This window comes from Phaenicophaeus curvirostris, chromosome 12, assembly GCF_032191515.1.
Source record: "Phaenicophaeus curvirostris isolate KB17595 chromosome 12, BPBGC_Pcur_1.0, whole genome shotgun sequence".
Lineage (NCBI taxonomy): Eukaryota > Metazoa > Chordata > Aves > Cuculiformes > Cuculidae > Phaenicophaeus > Phaenicophaeus curvirostris.
In genome coordinates, this window is record NC_091403.1 from 19,561,664 (window position 1) to 19,578,057 (window position 16,394).

The window sequence follows — 16,394 nt, forward strand, 5'->3', positions numbered from 1 at the left end:
CTCTCCACAACCTCCTTTCAGGTAGTTGTAAAGAGCAATGAGGTCTCCCCTCAGCCTCCTCTTCTCCAGGCTAAACACCCCCAGCTCTCAGTTGTTCCTCATAAGGCCTGTTCTCCAGCCCCCTCACCAGCTTCGTTGCTCTTCTCTGGACTCGCTCCAGAGCCTCAACATCCTTCTTGTGGTGAGGGGCCCAGAACTGAACACAGGATTCGAGGAGCAGTCTCACCAGTGCCGAGTACAGAGGGAGAATAACCTCCCTGGCCCTGCTGGTCACGCCGTTTCTGATCCAAGCCAAGATGCCATTGGCCTTCTTGGCCACCTGGGCCCCTGCTGGCTCATATTCAATCGCTGTCAACCAACACCCCCAGGTCCCTCTCCTCCAGGCAGCTTTCTAGACAGACTTCTCCTAGTCTGTAGCTGCACAGGGTTGTTGTGCCCCAAGTGCAGGACCCGGCATTTGGCCTTGTTAAACCTCCTGCCATTGGACTCAGCCCAGCGGTCCAGCCTGTTCAGATCCCTTTGGAGCCTCCCTACCCTCCAGCAGATCCACGCTTCCACCCAGCTTAGTGTCGTCCGCAAACTTGCTAAGGGTGCACTCGATGCCTTCATCCAGGTCATTGATAAAGACATTGAACAGGGCTGGACCCAGCACTGAGCCTTGGGGAACCCCACTTGTCACTGGCCTCCAGCTGGATTTCACACCATTTCCCACCACTCTCTGGGCCCTGCATCCAACCGGTTTTCCACTCAGGAGAGTGTGCACCTGTCCAGGCCAGAGGTGACAGTTTCTGAAGCAGAATGCTGTGAGAAACTGTGTCAAAGGCTTTACTCAAGTCCAGGAAGATACACCCACAGCCTTTCCCTCATCCAGCAGCCGAGTCACTTTGTCATAGAAGGCAATCAGGTTAGTTTGGCAAGACCTGCCTTTTGTGAACCCGTGTTGACTGGGCCTGATCACCCGGTTCTCTTGCATGTGCTTCATGATAGCACTCAAGATCACCTGTTCCATGACTTTCCCTGGCACTGAGGTCAGACTGACAGGCCTGGAGTTCCCTGGATCCTCCCTGCGACCCTTCTTGTAGATGGGCACAACATCAGCCTCCAGTCCAGTGGGACTTCCCCAGTCTTCCAGGACTGTTGGAAGATGATGGAAAGGGGTTTGGCCAGCACATCCGCCAGCTCCTTCAATACCCTTGGGTGAATCCCATCCGGCCCCATAGACTTGTGGGTGTCTAGTTGGGCTAGCAAGGCTCTGACCACCTCCTCTTGGATCATGGGAGCCTCATTTTACTCCTCTAGCTCCTGGGTTTGTACACAGACGGAACAACTTTCTTTACAATTAAAGACTGAGGCAAAGAAGGCATTAAGTACCTCAGCCTTTTCCTCATCCCCTGTCACTGTTGTTCCTTCTGCGTCCAACAGGGACTGTATGGTCTCCCTAGTTCTCCTTTTATTATTTATATATTTATAGAAGGATTTTATGTTATCTTTCACAGACTTTGCCAATCTGATTTCTAGTTGAGCCTTAGCCCTTCTGATTTTTTCTCTACACAATCTCACTTCCCTCCTGTAGTCCACCCAAGAGGTCTGTCCCCTCTTCCAGAGCCCATAAACATTTCTCTTCTTCTTGATATCACTCAAGATCTCTCTGTTCAACCAAGCTGGTTTTTTTTCCCTGCCGGCTTTTTTTCCAGAACATGGGGATGGCTTTCTCCTGAGCTGCTAGCTCTTAACCTTCAGATTCCCCCAGCCAATTTCTTCTTACAAAAAAACCCACCAAAATTAGGCACTCAGGCAGAACAGAACAAATGTAAAATGTATAAAAGATCTGCCAGCTTCCCATACCTCCCACATGCGGAACTGTGGGCATGCACTGCCCATGCCTGAGAAGAGTGAGCATCCATGAAAAAGTCGTCTGTTTGGTGTTTATTTATTAATTTCTTCCCTCTGCAACAGTCATTCACTTTTTGCTGTTTAAAGGTGCCAGACTGACAGTTCTGGAGACTGGAGCCCTTTATTTATCTACAGCAGAAGAACAACCCATGCAGCCGCTGTCTTATCTTCCTCCATGCTGGTGTTTTATTATTTATATGGCAGGAGCAATGAGAGATCAGGGCCCCATTGTGCTTGTGCTCTTTAGGTTCAAAGGACATCCAGCTCCTCATCCTGGAGAGTGCAGAGGCGCAGACAGAAATCATCTTCATCCCATGAAGTGACTTGGCCATGGTGCCCTTGCGGGACGGCTTCAGGGCAGCAGATTTGAACCATGTTTCCTTTATCCTGACACTTGGGTAGAGGCTGCTGTGTGATGGCAACAACTTCTCTTTGTTTCTCCCATCCAACCCTGGGAGGAGAGGTCAAAGCTAGGGTTGCAGATTTGCAGGCGTGAGTGTCACACTCAGCTCAAAGCCACCAGGTGACTGCTGCAACACAAGCTGCAAGGTGACCTGAAGAGTCCAAACAAGCAGGTCTGGGGTTAGCTGGTGGGTGGAAACATCTTCACAGAAGGCAGTAACTAGCAATGGCAGGCGCTCATGGTAAGGGAAGAATAATCCAGTGGCTGGAACACCGAAAGTTCATCTGGATTTGGTTCCCAGCTCTGTTCTGTGTGATCCCAGGCAAGTCAGGTGGGAGACTCGAAGAGTTCTTCCTCCCCAGATACTTCTGAGGCGAAGTGAATACTGCCGTGGTGGGTATCTGAAAGAGTCTTGAGACCCTGGGGTTGTAATGAGTGTGGTGCACAAATGCATGGCACAAGCTAATGTACATTAACACTCAGACGCTCCTCACTCAAAGGCTGTAGAGCCTGAAAACCTCTTGCAGAGATGCTGATATACTGGGATCAGATTCTGATAAGGAGGGCAGCAGAGCTAGATTTATGGTATCTAGAAAAGAGTTACCTGGGCCAGACTATGGTCAGAGCCTATAAATGACCATTAATAGTGAAGGGATAGGGACTTGAAAGGTGGCAGGAGACAAGACAGAGGAAGAAAATGTTTAGCCTGGACACTTTCCTAGAAGGAAGGCTGAGGAGAGGGGAGGAAGGATGCATCCCACAGGCTCAGCAAAGTCTCAGAGTGGGGCAGGGTAGAAACTTTCTGGCAGAGCCTCACCAGGCAGGGGCTCATGCTGCAGTGCTTGTCTTCCCAACCTTGAGAGCCTGTGAAGCTGGGAATTAAACTTGCTTTGTGTGATTTTTTCCACTACTCCTCTTCAGCTAAATCACTTTCACTTTTTCCACTTAATAAAAGTGAACAAAAATTATTATCTCAGTGCCTGTCTCAGAAAAGGAGCCTCAGGAAAGTGAGATGAACTGGAGAGGTGATTAAATGCCCCACCTATAGTCCAGGTGGCTTCCACTCCAGAAGCTGTACAGGAATATGCCAGCCCCAAAGTAGCTTGGGTTTAGAACATTTAAAAAAATTTTAAAAAATAGAATAGTAGTTCTTCTGGAATCAGATAGTTTCTTTTCACAGAAAGTTTCTGTCCTCTAATCTTCTGAGAAGATTTCCAGGCGTGTCACTGGGACCAGTGATGGACGTGGATGGCACAATTAGTGCAGCAGTTTATGCGCAGTCTGTAGTGGAGTAATAGAAGAGGCTGCTGAGTCACAAAACAAGAAAATGGTAGTCTGGACTCTTCTCAGACTTTGGGACCAAGATCTCGATGGCAGTTTCCAGAATGGCTCTGTTTGAGAGCTGCGACAGACAGGATTGGGAGGTGGGAAGTTAGGATGTCATCTGTCTGTTACGGTAAGTTGGTAGGTTGGATTTGGGGACTTTCTGTACTGACCTGGTCACAGCATTGAGGAGATAGGTATACCTGGTGCACGACTGCCCTGACTGCACACAGGAGCCAAACAGCTGGGATGGAACCACTGTAGGAAAAACTGAATCTTCTGAGGCTGCTACAGGCAAGAAGAGCTGAAAGTGAGGTGCCAAATGCTTTGGAGGCTTTCTCCTTGTGCTGGTGCTGCTTTTCTGCCGCTCTGGAGCTTCCCACCTAGCCACTTGGCAGTCCATGAAACCAGCTCTGATTCCAACACAGCAGGGGAAGAAGATCCATCACCTCCCATCTGCTTCATAAAGGTTTGATTCTCTTCCAGGGGATCTGTGAAGGGTTTGGTGTTGCCAAAAGTATATCAGGGGTTCAGTAAATCCCTGGGTCTGGTTCATCTTGGTGTTTTCTACATAGGCCATGTTTCATCATTAGCAGTTGCAGAAGGTGTGAGTCTCTGCGTGACTCCTTCCTGGCTCTGACACGGCAGGGAATATGTGTTCAGTATTAATTGCTCAGCCCCAGTCTCAGGGGTCTCAGCATCAGCTTCCCTACAGGGCACTTTATTAAAAAGAGAAACGCTGGTGAGTCCGCTGTGGAGCGGCGTGTGTGCAGGCAGCAACATCTCCCCGTGACCCTTGCCTGACAGCTCCTCGTTGGAGAAGCCTGAGCTCTGCTGAGACCTGAAGGCTGCTGGGAACCTGTGGCTTGCTCCCTTGGGAATTGTGCTGAACTACTAAACCCTGCAGGGAAGGCAAATATCCCCATGTCAAACACAGTGACCTTGCACAGGAAATACTAATAGTCTTCCCTTCTACCAGAAGAAGGAGAGTAGCTTTCCTTTTGGCTTAAACCCCGCTCCAAACACATTCTTGTAGTGTTGCTGACAGAAAAGAGAAAGAGAAATGGATGCAGCATGGTTGTGGAAGACGGAGCAATCCTGCATGAATTTCTTCTGTTGAGTGAAGCCCATTGCAAAGCTGTCCTGGAAATAAGCCAGAACAGGCAGGTTCTGTCCAAGGCAGGGTTTGACCTATCATCTACATTTCTTGTCCCACTATTCCCTTCCTTTATAGCAGATAGGAAGATTTGTTTTCCCAATCCAGTGGTTACAGTGCAGTCCAGAGGCTTTTTTCGCAGCTCGGCATAAGTGGTGTGTGGTAGCAAACCCTGAGTAACAACTCTGCTGACAGGTATGATCACTGCTGAGACAGATGTGGGAGATGCAAGACTGAAACGTGCCCTTTCACTACAGACAGCTCCTTAATACTGTGAAATGTCAGTGATGTAAGTCAGTCTTAACATTGTGCCCATGGATGGTGCCCCTGCCTCAAGAATTCACCATCGCTTCTCTGTGTCCTTACTGCTCCCTCTGTCTAGTCTTCTCCTGCGAGGGCTCAGCCAGGTACGCTCACAGCTACATCAGACTGAGACCATAAAGCACTGCAGAACCAGATGCTGCCTGTGAAGAGTTCCAGGAATGCTTCTGCAAGTATTCAAGGGTGGATCTGAGCAGAGGCACTACAGTCCAGGCAGTAATCCCGGAGAAACCCTTATAGTCCTGCCAGTGTAGATGTTACAAACAAACCAGTCTGAGAAATGACTTCAGTCATTTTAACTTCCTTTTGCAAATGCTCTTAGTGCCTGGCGTGTGTCTGAGGTAACATCCCTCTTGACGATGTTCAAGCACACATCCGTAGCTCCATTTTAGCTTGGGATTTGGTTAATGAGGAGTCATTTTCTTTCTGTCCTTGGAGGCCTCATTTCCCTACCCTAATGGGCCATTTCAGCCACTCTAGTGTATTTAAAGTGGCACAACCCTGGCACTGTGGGGACTGGCGCAGTGCTGTATCGAGTGTGAGGATATGGCTCTTACGGAAACAAGCTGTATCAGTATAAGGCACTGTGATGCCAGTAAATTTGTGTCCGTCATACATTTGGAACCATTACTGCTGGTCTGGCTTAAAGAACTGTATCTTGACCTGCCTGCTTATTCTGTGGAAAACAAAAAAGTGTGGAGCAGACCTAAAAAATAAAGATACACCGAGACCTATAAGCAAAGAGTCATCACACAGACTGTGCCATGAGGATCCCGTGCTCTTTACAGATGCTCAAAGAGCTCAGAGACTGGGTCCTAAGGGAAATTGCTGTGACAGGTTTCCCTGTCATGGAAGTGTCTCGCAGCAGTCCTTGATCTCTTTTCCCAGCAGACAACATTGCTCAGGACTGTTTTTTTAAACATTCCGTGTTTTCCTTCATCTCTGGCCCCTCAGACTGTTGTTACTTAGCGCTCTCAGTCTGGCACGAAGCAGGTTGTTCTCTCAGGGAGCTGAGCTGCTGATGGTAGCTGGGGTTGTGACTTGTGAGTGTGGAGTTCCCAGGGATCCAGAAATGTTTCTGCAGGCTACAGGGGCTCAGCAGTCTCAGATGTTGTAGTTTTGAATGACTAATTCCTACAAAACACTGGCAAGCTTTCTCATAAACAGCACTTCTGAGCAGCAAGCTGCTGGAAGAATGGCTTTTAAAACTTCAGCCTGCCTGATACCCAGATGTTCCTCTTAGGCTTTGATCATTTGTGGCCATTAGAGACCCTGGCAACCAGTTTTCTGGTATATCAAATTCCAGGTCAGCTGTTCTTATTCTGTCTCCCCAAATTCCCTTTGGAATATCAGCTCGGCATTTCTTTTCTCCCTGCTCTCAGTTCTGTTGTGGCAATGTGCTGCCCTCTTAAACTACTGCCACACTGAACTCAGGAGGCAGCAGCATTTCTGCAGGTCCCAGTGAGAAATGCCTGCATGGGAAAGGAATTCATTTAACATGGAAGGGATGAGAGAGGACACATGCCTCTGCCCCAGCAAAGCTGTGATGGACCTACCTTTATAGGTGATTTTAAGCAAAGGATTTTAAGCTCCTTCCTGTTGTCTAAGGATGATGACTTCCCTGCTGAAGCATGGACCATGGATGGGCTAAAGCCATAGAATGTACAGAATTTGCCGTGCTGTTAAGTGCAGGGGCTATGGTTTTGTGGCTGCTAGTGCTCCAGGGCTGAGGGACGGGGACTGTGGCTACTGGGACTGTTAACAGGGAAGATGGAGGGCTGCCTATGTAAGGTGTGTGACGTGCTCGATCCCTTCACAGATCAGAAGTGGGTCTCCAAAACTACTCAAAACCTGGCTGGTGGAAAAATGGGACCCCCACTTATTTGACCAGGACTATGGGAGCCACAGCATAGGCATGGGTGAGGCGAAGGAGCAAGCAGATTCACTCCTGGGGTGCTGTCACCTCAGGCAGCCTCTGTGGTGGGGTCCTTCCTGCTGCCTTGTACAGGCGGTAGAGTGCAAGTGCTCTTTGCCTTCATCTGTAGCTTGCTCGCCTTTGGGCTGCGGCTCCCCACACGCTGGCAAGGCAACTGCATAGCCAGGAAGGGAGGCACCAATGGCCACGTTGTCCCTTGTCTCTCTTGGCTCAAGGGCAGTTTTTTCCAGTGCAGGAGGTGAAGAGGCTCCCGCTTTGTTGGAGAGGTGAGCCCAGACAGGCGGGCGCCAGCAGGGAGCAGTCTCTCCTGGGGCAGTGAATGTGCTTCTTTTTGTGTGTTCGCTTTGCTGTCACTTCTGTTGCTTTGCCCTTCTTGTTGCAGTGTGAGCCAGGCCTGTCTTGCATAATGTAACTGAATATGGCCAGGATAACACTGTCACCTGTCTTTGTCCATGTGCTTATCTCCTAACTAAGCATTAATGCTCTCCAGAGGTCCCAGCTCTTTGCCACTGCTCACAAACACCAACAGTTCGCTTTGCTTCTATTTACTACATGTAAGCTTCCTGAAAACTTTCCATCAACATTAGTGACACTCGGAGGGCAGTTTGCAGAGAGGTCATCAGCCGCCTGCCTGACTGGGACTGGAAACCTCCGAGGAGGTGTCCGGTAAACTCCAGGGCTCACAGCATCACTTGTCCCTGGTGCTGAGGCTGCTGCATCTCTTCAAATGGAGTTCACAAAAGCATTGCTTGTCTGTTTGATGAGCCACAAACCAGTCCTTCTGTACAATGACCTTCTAAGTTGCCATGGTAGGTGTATCCGCACAGCTATATCCATAATATTAACACCTTCCTAGGAACAGAAAGACGACTGATGAACGTACAGATTATGTGCTGTGATGAATGTCACTCTAGCAGAGGTATTTTTTCACATGCCTTGTAATAGCAATGTGTGATGACAGTGCATTTACTTTACAAGGCTTTGTGGCAAGGACTTGGTAGCGTATAATACCCACAGGATAGTAAATGTACCTTGAGCTGTTCCATGAACTCAAGCTAATCAGAATACTCATGCCATTTATGCTGTTTCTTCCTCTCTGTCCCATGATGTAATTGCTAAGGTGCTCCTTGTGTTAGTGGCACAGGGTGTCCCAAAGAAGCGGTTGCCCTCAGCCGGCTTCTCACCGTGGTGTATTGCACCTCTCAAATGAGGCCATTTGTAGATTTCTCAGCTCCCTGAAAAAAAGCCCCATTTTGCACTGAGAAGAACTTGCTGTCTGAGTTTTCTGCCCTTCCCATCTCTTCAGGTAATGACCACAGGTCCTGACCATTTCCTAAATTGCTGAGGAGTGATTTTCTCTACCCTGAGCTCTTGCTGCTGGCAGCCTTGCTCAGGCTCTCTTTTACCCGTTTGCTGTTAAAGTCCATTTCCCAGTGGAGCAATCATTTGCTTCAGTTCCTTCTCTCAGATGTGGGTCATTTTGAAACTATCCCAATGCATCCTCTCAGTTTATCCCAGGCTACCAGTGTGTCAGACTGCCTGCTTCCTTTCTGGAAAGTTTTGCCAGAAGGAGTTTACGGAATCTGTTAAAACCCTGGCCAAAGTCAGTTAATGTCAAATGACTAAATTTGGTCTTTTTTTTTTTTTTAAATCAAGAGTGCCCAGCAGTTCCAAGACATCAAATTGCTTGTTGTATAGAGGTGCTTTAAAAATGGACTTTTGAGTCTCATGTTAGGTATCCTTTTCTGAAATGTGTTCACCTTGGAGAATGTCTTGTCCCTCTGCTAAAGCTGTGTCTGTCTATCTGTCTCTTTAGAATGACTCCTGGGGGAAGCAGTATTCCTATGCGCTGTTCAAGGCCATGAGCCACATGCTCTGCATTGGGTACGGGCAGCAGGCGCCTGTTGGCATGTCAGACGTGTGGCTCACCATGCTGAGCATGATTGTGGGTGCCACCTGCTATGCCATGTTCATCGGCCATGCCACGGCCCTAATCCAGTCTCTCGACTCCTCACGGCGTCAGTACCAGGAGAAGGTAAGGACTGGACTTTGCAAACTCTTTTGTGATTCAGGGGTGGGTTACACACTCTCTGGAGGTAGCCAGGGCTGTCAGTGAGCTATGTGAGAGGCCAGAGGTGTGGTTTCTCTGTCACCACAGCACTTCGTTGGTGATTTGTACCCATCCATTCACTCAAACAGACCTGCAGGAGGAAACTGATGCAAGATCAGGTAGGGCAAGCGGGTGATTCTTATTGTCTCTGACTGCTTTTTAGATCAACGTTATCAATGTCACTGGTACTGAAAACTGTAAGTCACTTTTTCCTTTCTGAGATCTTGTTTCAAATCCCAAGTGAATATTCCAGAATGCACAGCTTTTGTTTAGCAAGTACTTTCTTTAGAAATATCCAGATTATTCACTTCAGTGCTCATGAGTGAAGCTGCATTAACAAACCCCAAAGCACAGATCAAAGCTCGGGAGCACCACACAGGTTCCCCAGGTAGCTTTCGAGTTAACTGCACAGGTGTTGTGTTGCATAATGCAAGGCACAGAAAGAAGTGTCACAACAGCTCAGGTGACCTCGCAGCGCAGCGGCAGTAACTGGTGGTGGAGGGTTTGAGGCAGTGCTGTGAATTTGTAAGGTGGTAAGGAGCAAATAGGGTCAGTTACCGTGCTTCACTGATGAAGGGTAACTCATGGAACTGCATTGATTCCTTCCTTCTTTCCATGCCTTCCTTATATTGCTGTCTGCACAATGGCATTTTGTTCTCTACAGCAAAGGGGCTATGGGTGCCATGATACTTTTCCCTCTAGGACATAGAGAGGCAAAACTGCTGCCTTCAACTTTGCGTTAAGCCAGTAGACCTGCAGCTCCGCAGAGCAGAAGAGCTCATTGGAAAGCGATCGTGTCCAGCTAGGAGCAAGGCCCTGGCTGGCTCAGAGCTGAGGAAGGGACTTCACCAGAAAGACAGTAGGTTACCTTCAGGCATCAACAGAAGCAACTGCCCTCGATTAGCAGGGCTGAGGATGCCATAGGAAGGAAGGTGTGATGGTCAGGGTCTGATGGATACATTTGATCTGAAGATTAAGAGGAAGAATCGGGAGCTAGCCCTGTTCTGACCCTGCCACTGCAGTTAGTTCAGATGGAAGGGCAGCTGTTATGCAGTGGGCACGCTACGGCTAGCACACCCACGCTAGGTGAATCTTAAGAACAGGGAGGAGGCGGGAGAAAGAATTTGTAAGAACAGGTTTGAGAGACAAAGATTACAATGCTGGGCCGCAGACAGACCTTGCAGTAGGGCAGGGAGTGGAAGCGAAGAAGAACAGAGGCTGAATCATGCTCTGAGAACAGGGAGGGTCTCAAACTGCAGCTAGAGCTGAAAGAAGGAAAAAGCCCAGATGAGGAAGTGTGGAGGGCTGGGGTGCAATTAGAGTGTTGGGCTTTGGATAGAGTTTTACCACGGTGTTACAAGTGATTCTAACTGAGGGTAAGGCATGCCAAAGAGAAGGACACTGCAGCACCAGGAGTGCAGGCTGATCAAATCTGTGTATGCAGAGTATTTATTCAAATGTGTTTGAAGTAGCACAGAAGTCAAGGACTGATTTGCAAATCCAACCACCTGGTCAGCCTAACTGCAGCCAAGTTTACACCTGCAGGACTGGACACACTTTTTTTCTCAAGCCAGGTCTGAAGACAAGGACAGAGCTTGACCTTAGAAGTCGGATTGCAGTCAGCACTCAGGGAAAACAGTCACCAGTGAGCCTGCAGGGGCTGCCACTGTGGCAGCAGAATAAGTATGAGATGTTAAAACCTTACTAAAATGTGGAGATGTGAATGAGGGGGTTAATAGATCCAGGAGAAAAGCTTTGTGACAAAAGCAGTAGGTAGAGGATTTAACAACGGGTGTATTTCGTGTGTAGTGCTTATAGCAGGTTCATTTCCCAAGGTACTTGCCTAGGATTTAAAGCCTCAAGGACTATGTTCATTTTCTTCTTGCAAATGGGACAAATGATGGCCTAAAAACAAATATGTATTTACTTTCTGCATTCCTTAGCACTTGAGTAGCCATGATTAAAATGAGGCTGCTTCGTGCTTTGCAGCCCTGCAACTCAATTTAGTTCAGTCCTCATGGGACAATGTGCCTGTTGAAGCGTATTATAAATAAAGAATCTCAACAAGTTTGGAGGTCGATTGGTAAGAGCAGACAGCAGTTGAGAGACCTCTGCTGAGCGCACCTTTGGGCTGCACACAGGGCTCTGCCTCTTACCGCAGCGGAGGCTCGGGCTCCAGAGGCTTCAGCAGTTGTTCTGGGAGCAAATAAAGAATGGGAAGATGGTGGGGAGGAGAGGAACAGCAGAAATAGTGCAGTAGCAGGACAGAAGGCTATAGCTAGTAACTGTTCTGATAGGCTTTGCTTTGTGTAACCATAGGACCAGCTTCAGGAGTGAGTTTGTGGTGGAGTTTCAGACTGTCTAGCTTTCTGCCAAACCAACTTGTTCTTCCCTTGTAAAAACAGGGCTTTTGAGAAGAGGAGTGAAAGCCAAGTTGTGCTTTCTGTTGGCTTCAGTAGCAGGCCTGTCTCACTCTGGGTTGGATCCACTGAACATTTGGACACTCAATCCTTGTCCTGTCTAAATCTCCTCCTGTAGCATCTGACTTCAGGCTATGCTGGTTTCTGCAAGGCAGGGAAGCTGTGTGGGATTGATGGGCTGGTAGAAAGCATGGAGGATTTGGAGAGGGAAGTTGCACCCTCCAAGACCGTGCAGTGCCAGGGTTTCTGAGTACAAGCGGAGAGTCCCATGTGGCACAGAGCGCACACACCAGCTCAGGCACTGCAAGTGGCACAGCCATCGTCTAAGTCTGGCTCTGTGCCTCCCTTAAAAAGCTCTGAATCAGAATAGCTCTTTAGATCTGGCACTCTGAAGTGTCTGTTTTATTTCCAGTCCCAGAGGCACAGTTAGAAGGGGCCTGTCTGTCCCATCTTGCGTTGCCTAGTATGCTATGCCCTAAGCTACTTGCCCATGGTCACAGAGTCAGTGGCAGGATCAGGAGCTGGCTTCTATCTCTTAACCTCAGACTGATGCCTTGCTCCAAGATGTCTTTGCACCCCACATTTGTGGCTGTTTCCTACATAGGAAAGAATGTTACTGCCAGGCCATCCTGAAGGATTCTGTTAGAAAAATTTCCCAAAGTCCTGTTATGCTGTTACATTTTTATAACTGAATCGATCTGGCAGCTTTGACCAAAGAGGGGAAGCCTCGCATCCCTGTTGTCAGCTGGGGCTCCCTGCCCCTATACTCAGCTGCCCCGTTTCACTCTTGGACACCACCTTTCGTACTTCCCAGACCTTCACTGAGCTGATTTCTTCCTTCTGGGTTAGTTTTCTGCCAGATTGGGTTGAATTGGCTTACTGTAGAGTCCGGTGAGTGCCAGAGCTGGTGCAGGGTGATGGTGGGGAATTCTGTAAGCAAAAGCAGAGATACAAGGCTCTTGTCAGCTGTTCTTGGATTGTCTTAAACTTTAACATGTAAGTTAATGATGTAAGTTCATCATTGGCTGTGAAATTACCCCGCAACCTGCAGGAACTCTGGCTCACAAGAGAGGAAGAGTGTTTCTTGCCCAGGAGATGAATAAACTAGACTGGTACGCAAGTTATTATATTGTTATGCTTTTTGCAGGTTCTCCTATTAATTTCTTTCTCTAATCCAGCTCAGCTGGATTAATATTTATGTCAAGTCACCACACACACACAAACACTCATCCTCCCCAGCAGACTCTGTAACCTTGAGGCTTTGAGGAGTGGTGATTATGCTGCTTACTGCAGCCATGCTGCTTGGAACAACACAGAGAGAGACTCTGGGCTTCAGTCTCCCATCCCAGCAGGATGCAAGCAGTGATGGGCATCCTGCAGAGAGCCTGGGCTCTCCTGTCTTATCTTCTCAGGTATATGCGGAAGAATGACTGATGAGAAGTAGGAATTGCTGCTGTCAGCGTAGCAGAGCCCAGCAGTGCCGTAATCTCTCCTTGCAGAGCCTCATCTCTCCTCAAGATCTATCTGCTACACTGGCATTTTCTCAAGCTCTCTGCTCTCCACATTCATCCCCCTGAAAAGTCTTTCCAATGCCTCTTGTTCTTAAAATATCTAGTGAAACTGAGCTTAGTCAGTCCTGACCCTTTTTAGAGACCAGCAGTAGAGTCTTCTTAGGCAGCAGTTTTAAGGAGTGGGGTTTTTTTCAGTGGTGTGTAATTAAGCTGTGGAGACCCAAAGTCAGATTAGCTCCAAAAAATTTAGACAAATTCACATAAGGAAAATTTTTCAAGCTATATTGAATACCAAGATGCAGGTACAACCCCTGGCGGTGTGTATGTATTCCCAATCTGCTTTTGTTGGAGAGCTAGGAGGGTATGGCCAGAAGCTGGATTGCTGTGCGCCTCTCCTCTTCCTCAGGGCCCTTGGATCTGTCAGAGACACAGCACCAGGTGAGAGGAGCCCTCAGCCCAACACTGCTTGGCTGCTCCTGTGGGTTTAGGCCAATTTGCAACGCAGTTTGGTGTTCTGAACTGCCTCCAACTGAATGTGTGCAGGCAATTCGGTGCAGAGATCCTAGCTGGGGTCTTGGATGCAGTGTAATCACATTAGCTTGGCAACATGCCCTTGCTGATTAGCCCCCCTTCACCTCTCCTTTAAGCAGAGCTAATTAACCTAAGCACAGCACTGTACCAGAGCTGTATTGATTCTTGTGGCTCCAGAACTGGCTTAGGCATTGCTGCCCTGGGGACGATGCAGCACAGATACGTTAAGATAACCAGTGTCAGCTGCTCTGTTAGCATAGAGTGTGCCAAAGACTGCCATTATTCCCACGTCAGATGGGAGATTTCATGTTCATTACCTCTCCAGACAGGATTTGAAGTGCCATTCCCAAGATGATTGGTCACCACTGTCTGCAGGTTCTCAGGTGGCATTCCCAGATTCCTAGAGTACAAAGGCATTATGTGGAAGTCCCCTCCAGAGCGAGCATCTCCATTCTGGATGTCAGGAAAGCTGCAAAGCTCCCTTACTCTTCTGGTAATATAGGAAAGAGAGGGTAGAGAGCGTGCAGCACTCCAGAAGTTAAAGGGGTCTGGAAAATTTTATCAAATGCAAAATTTAGTCAAATTTTCTAACTGGAAAAAGATTGGAGGGCCTTGCTTTACCCTGTTATTAGTTGCATTAGTTGTATAGTGCCTCGGTTTGTTAAAAGATGGCCTGAGAACTATCGTGTCCCACATTACTATCAATCTGAGCATTTGGGGTTGATAACAAGTCTTATAAAAGATGTACGTTATTGATTGTGTCTAGAAGCAAGGGCCTCTGATGTGCAGTGGGCTTGTTGTCTCTGCACAGCCTCGAGGTAGTTTCTTTTATAATCAGGGCTGGGTTTTCTGGCTGGTTGGCAGTCCAGTTTTTATAAGAAAGAGGTGATGGAGTGGTATTAATAATAATTTGTTCAGTTCAGCTCAACTATCAGAGAATGGTGTCAGTTGTTTCCAGGTTATTTAATCCTTTTTGTGAAAGAATCTTGGGTTGGTTATGCAATGGAAATATTTTCTGAATGAAAACCTAATCATTTCTTTTATAAACATCTTGCAGTGGAAATTGCCTTCCCTTTGTGGCCTTAACTAAACTGGAGTTGAGTAGTTTTTGTTCTTGCAGAAGAATATTTCATTGTTGAATACTCTTTGGAACTGTTTACCCATGCGTTACTTAGAGAAGCCCTGTTTGGAAGCTATAAAACCTCTCCGAGGTGTCCCCATGGTGGGGATCAGTCAGACAGCTCAGTGCCCAGGTGGGTGAGCATGTCTGTGCCTGTTTGGAGCGTGTGACTGCCGTGGGGTGCAGGGGAACATGCAGCGCCCTCTCTGTGCTCACACAAACTGAGGGAAAGGAAGGAGTTGGAAACATTGTCAGGAGTTTGTAGCACATCTTTACCAAATGAAAAATTAATCTGCCATGTATATTGCCTTCTGTCAGTGGGTTTACATTGTGGATTCATCTTGGTTTGCTGTACCAGAGATAACTGTGATAAAAGCTAGGATCTTGACACCTTATTTCTGCGAGTGGATAGTGCTGTTCTTTGAGCAATGCCAATGACAGCCTGGTCTGAGCAGGACATCTGTGCACGCACGAGCACTGCGTGTGTTGCCACAAAAAGGAAAGTACTGTTGCCTCAGCAGTTCTTCCTATCCCAGTGTGGGATATGAAACTTCATTATCAGTTTTGAAATTCATATTGGCACTTGAACTGTAAATAAATAAATAAATACATCATAATGCGAAGAGCTAAGCCTCCCTGCTGAGCCATCTCTCCCGGCAAATGGCTGCTCCCAGCAATACTGATTTCAAATTGCAGAGACTCATTGTGCCCCTTTTCCCATCTCTGGCCTTTGTCTGGTGGTAGATTTTACCTCATCTCGCTCATTCTGCTCTTCTGATGAAAGTAATGTTGATCTCTTTTCCCCCGTCACGCCTCTGAATATGTGGATCCAGTGATATGACCTGACATCTCCAAAATGTCCTGTGATATGAGTTTCACAGTGCTTAATGAATAATAAAAGATTCACTGACCAGGTCTGAAAGTTCCTTCTGCTGGGGTGCTGGCTTATGCTAATATCTGACCTCTCGAACTAGCACAGCATTTTCCTCAGTTGCCTTTCCCAGTCGTGGAAAACAAGCTGTTTCTGTAGCCGTGGTGTCCACATCTGTACATAATACATTCATCGTGGCACCCCCTTGCCATGATGCACAGGATTAGACCTTAAGACTGAACCGCTGTGAGACCAGGCAATTGAGGCACTGCCCACAACATTGAATGCAAAGAAATTGTCCCAAAGGTCTTGGATCTGCTCTCCTGGGACCCCTGAATTAGCAGACATTTCCATTGCCTGCAGCAAAACCTGGCCATGTCCTCTGAGTGTGACTGCCAGCTCAGCGCTGTGTGCAAAGGCACCATCCCCCACGGGGGGGTTCCCTGGCTGGCACTGCGGCCGCTGCAGCAGTGCAGCTGATGGGAGGAAGTAAACAACGCTTTCATCAGGCTCATAATTGACCCTACTCAGTCTGTTGACATCTCGCAGCCCAGAAATGGGATTGTCTGCAGCATAATCCTTGCCTGAATAGGTACTGATTAACAGCAAGGAGAGGCAGCTACGGCAGCTGATCATTACAGTCATCCTCGGTGTAATGAATGTTGTAGAAAGTGGAAAAAAGCTCCAAGAATTTTCTGCTGCAGTCTGTGATCTTTGTAACACAGCAAGAGGTAAAGAGCCTGGCCCAAGGCAAGATAATTTCTGAAGGTATCACTACAATAAGGGGAAGGTTTTCCAT

General features: G+C 47.8%; 1 protein-coding gene across 2 annotated transcripts in view; it reads left to right on the forward strand.

Moving 5' to 3' along the window:
• Positions 1-16,394, forward strand: part of HCN4 (hyperpolarization activated cyclic nucleotide gated potassium channel 4) — a 102,878-nt gene that overhangs the window by 62,115 nt on the left and 24,369 nt on the right. Inside the window, exon 4 of one of the 2 annotated variants that reach the window (XM_069866756.1) lies at positions 8,849-9,067. The exons of the other annotated variant lie outside the window; for it this stretch is intronic. Within the exon in view, the coding sequence (XP_069722857.1) occupies positions 8,849-9,067 (219 nt within the window). The remainder of the gene's footprint in view (positions 1-8,848; positions 9,068-16,394) is intronic. 2 annotated transcript variants of the gene reach the window in all.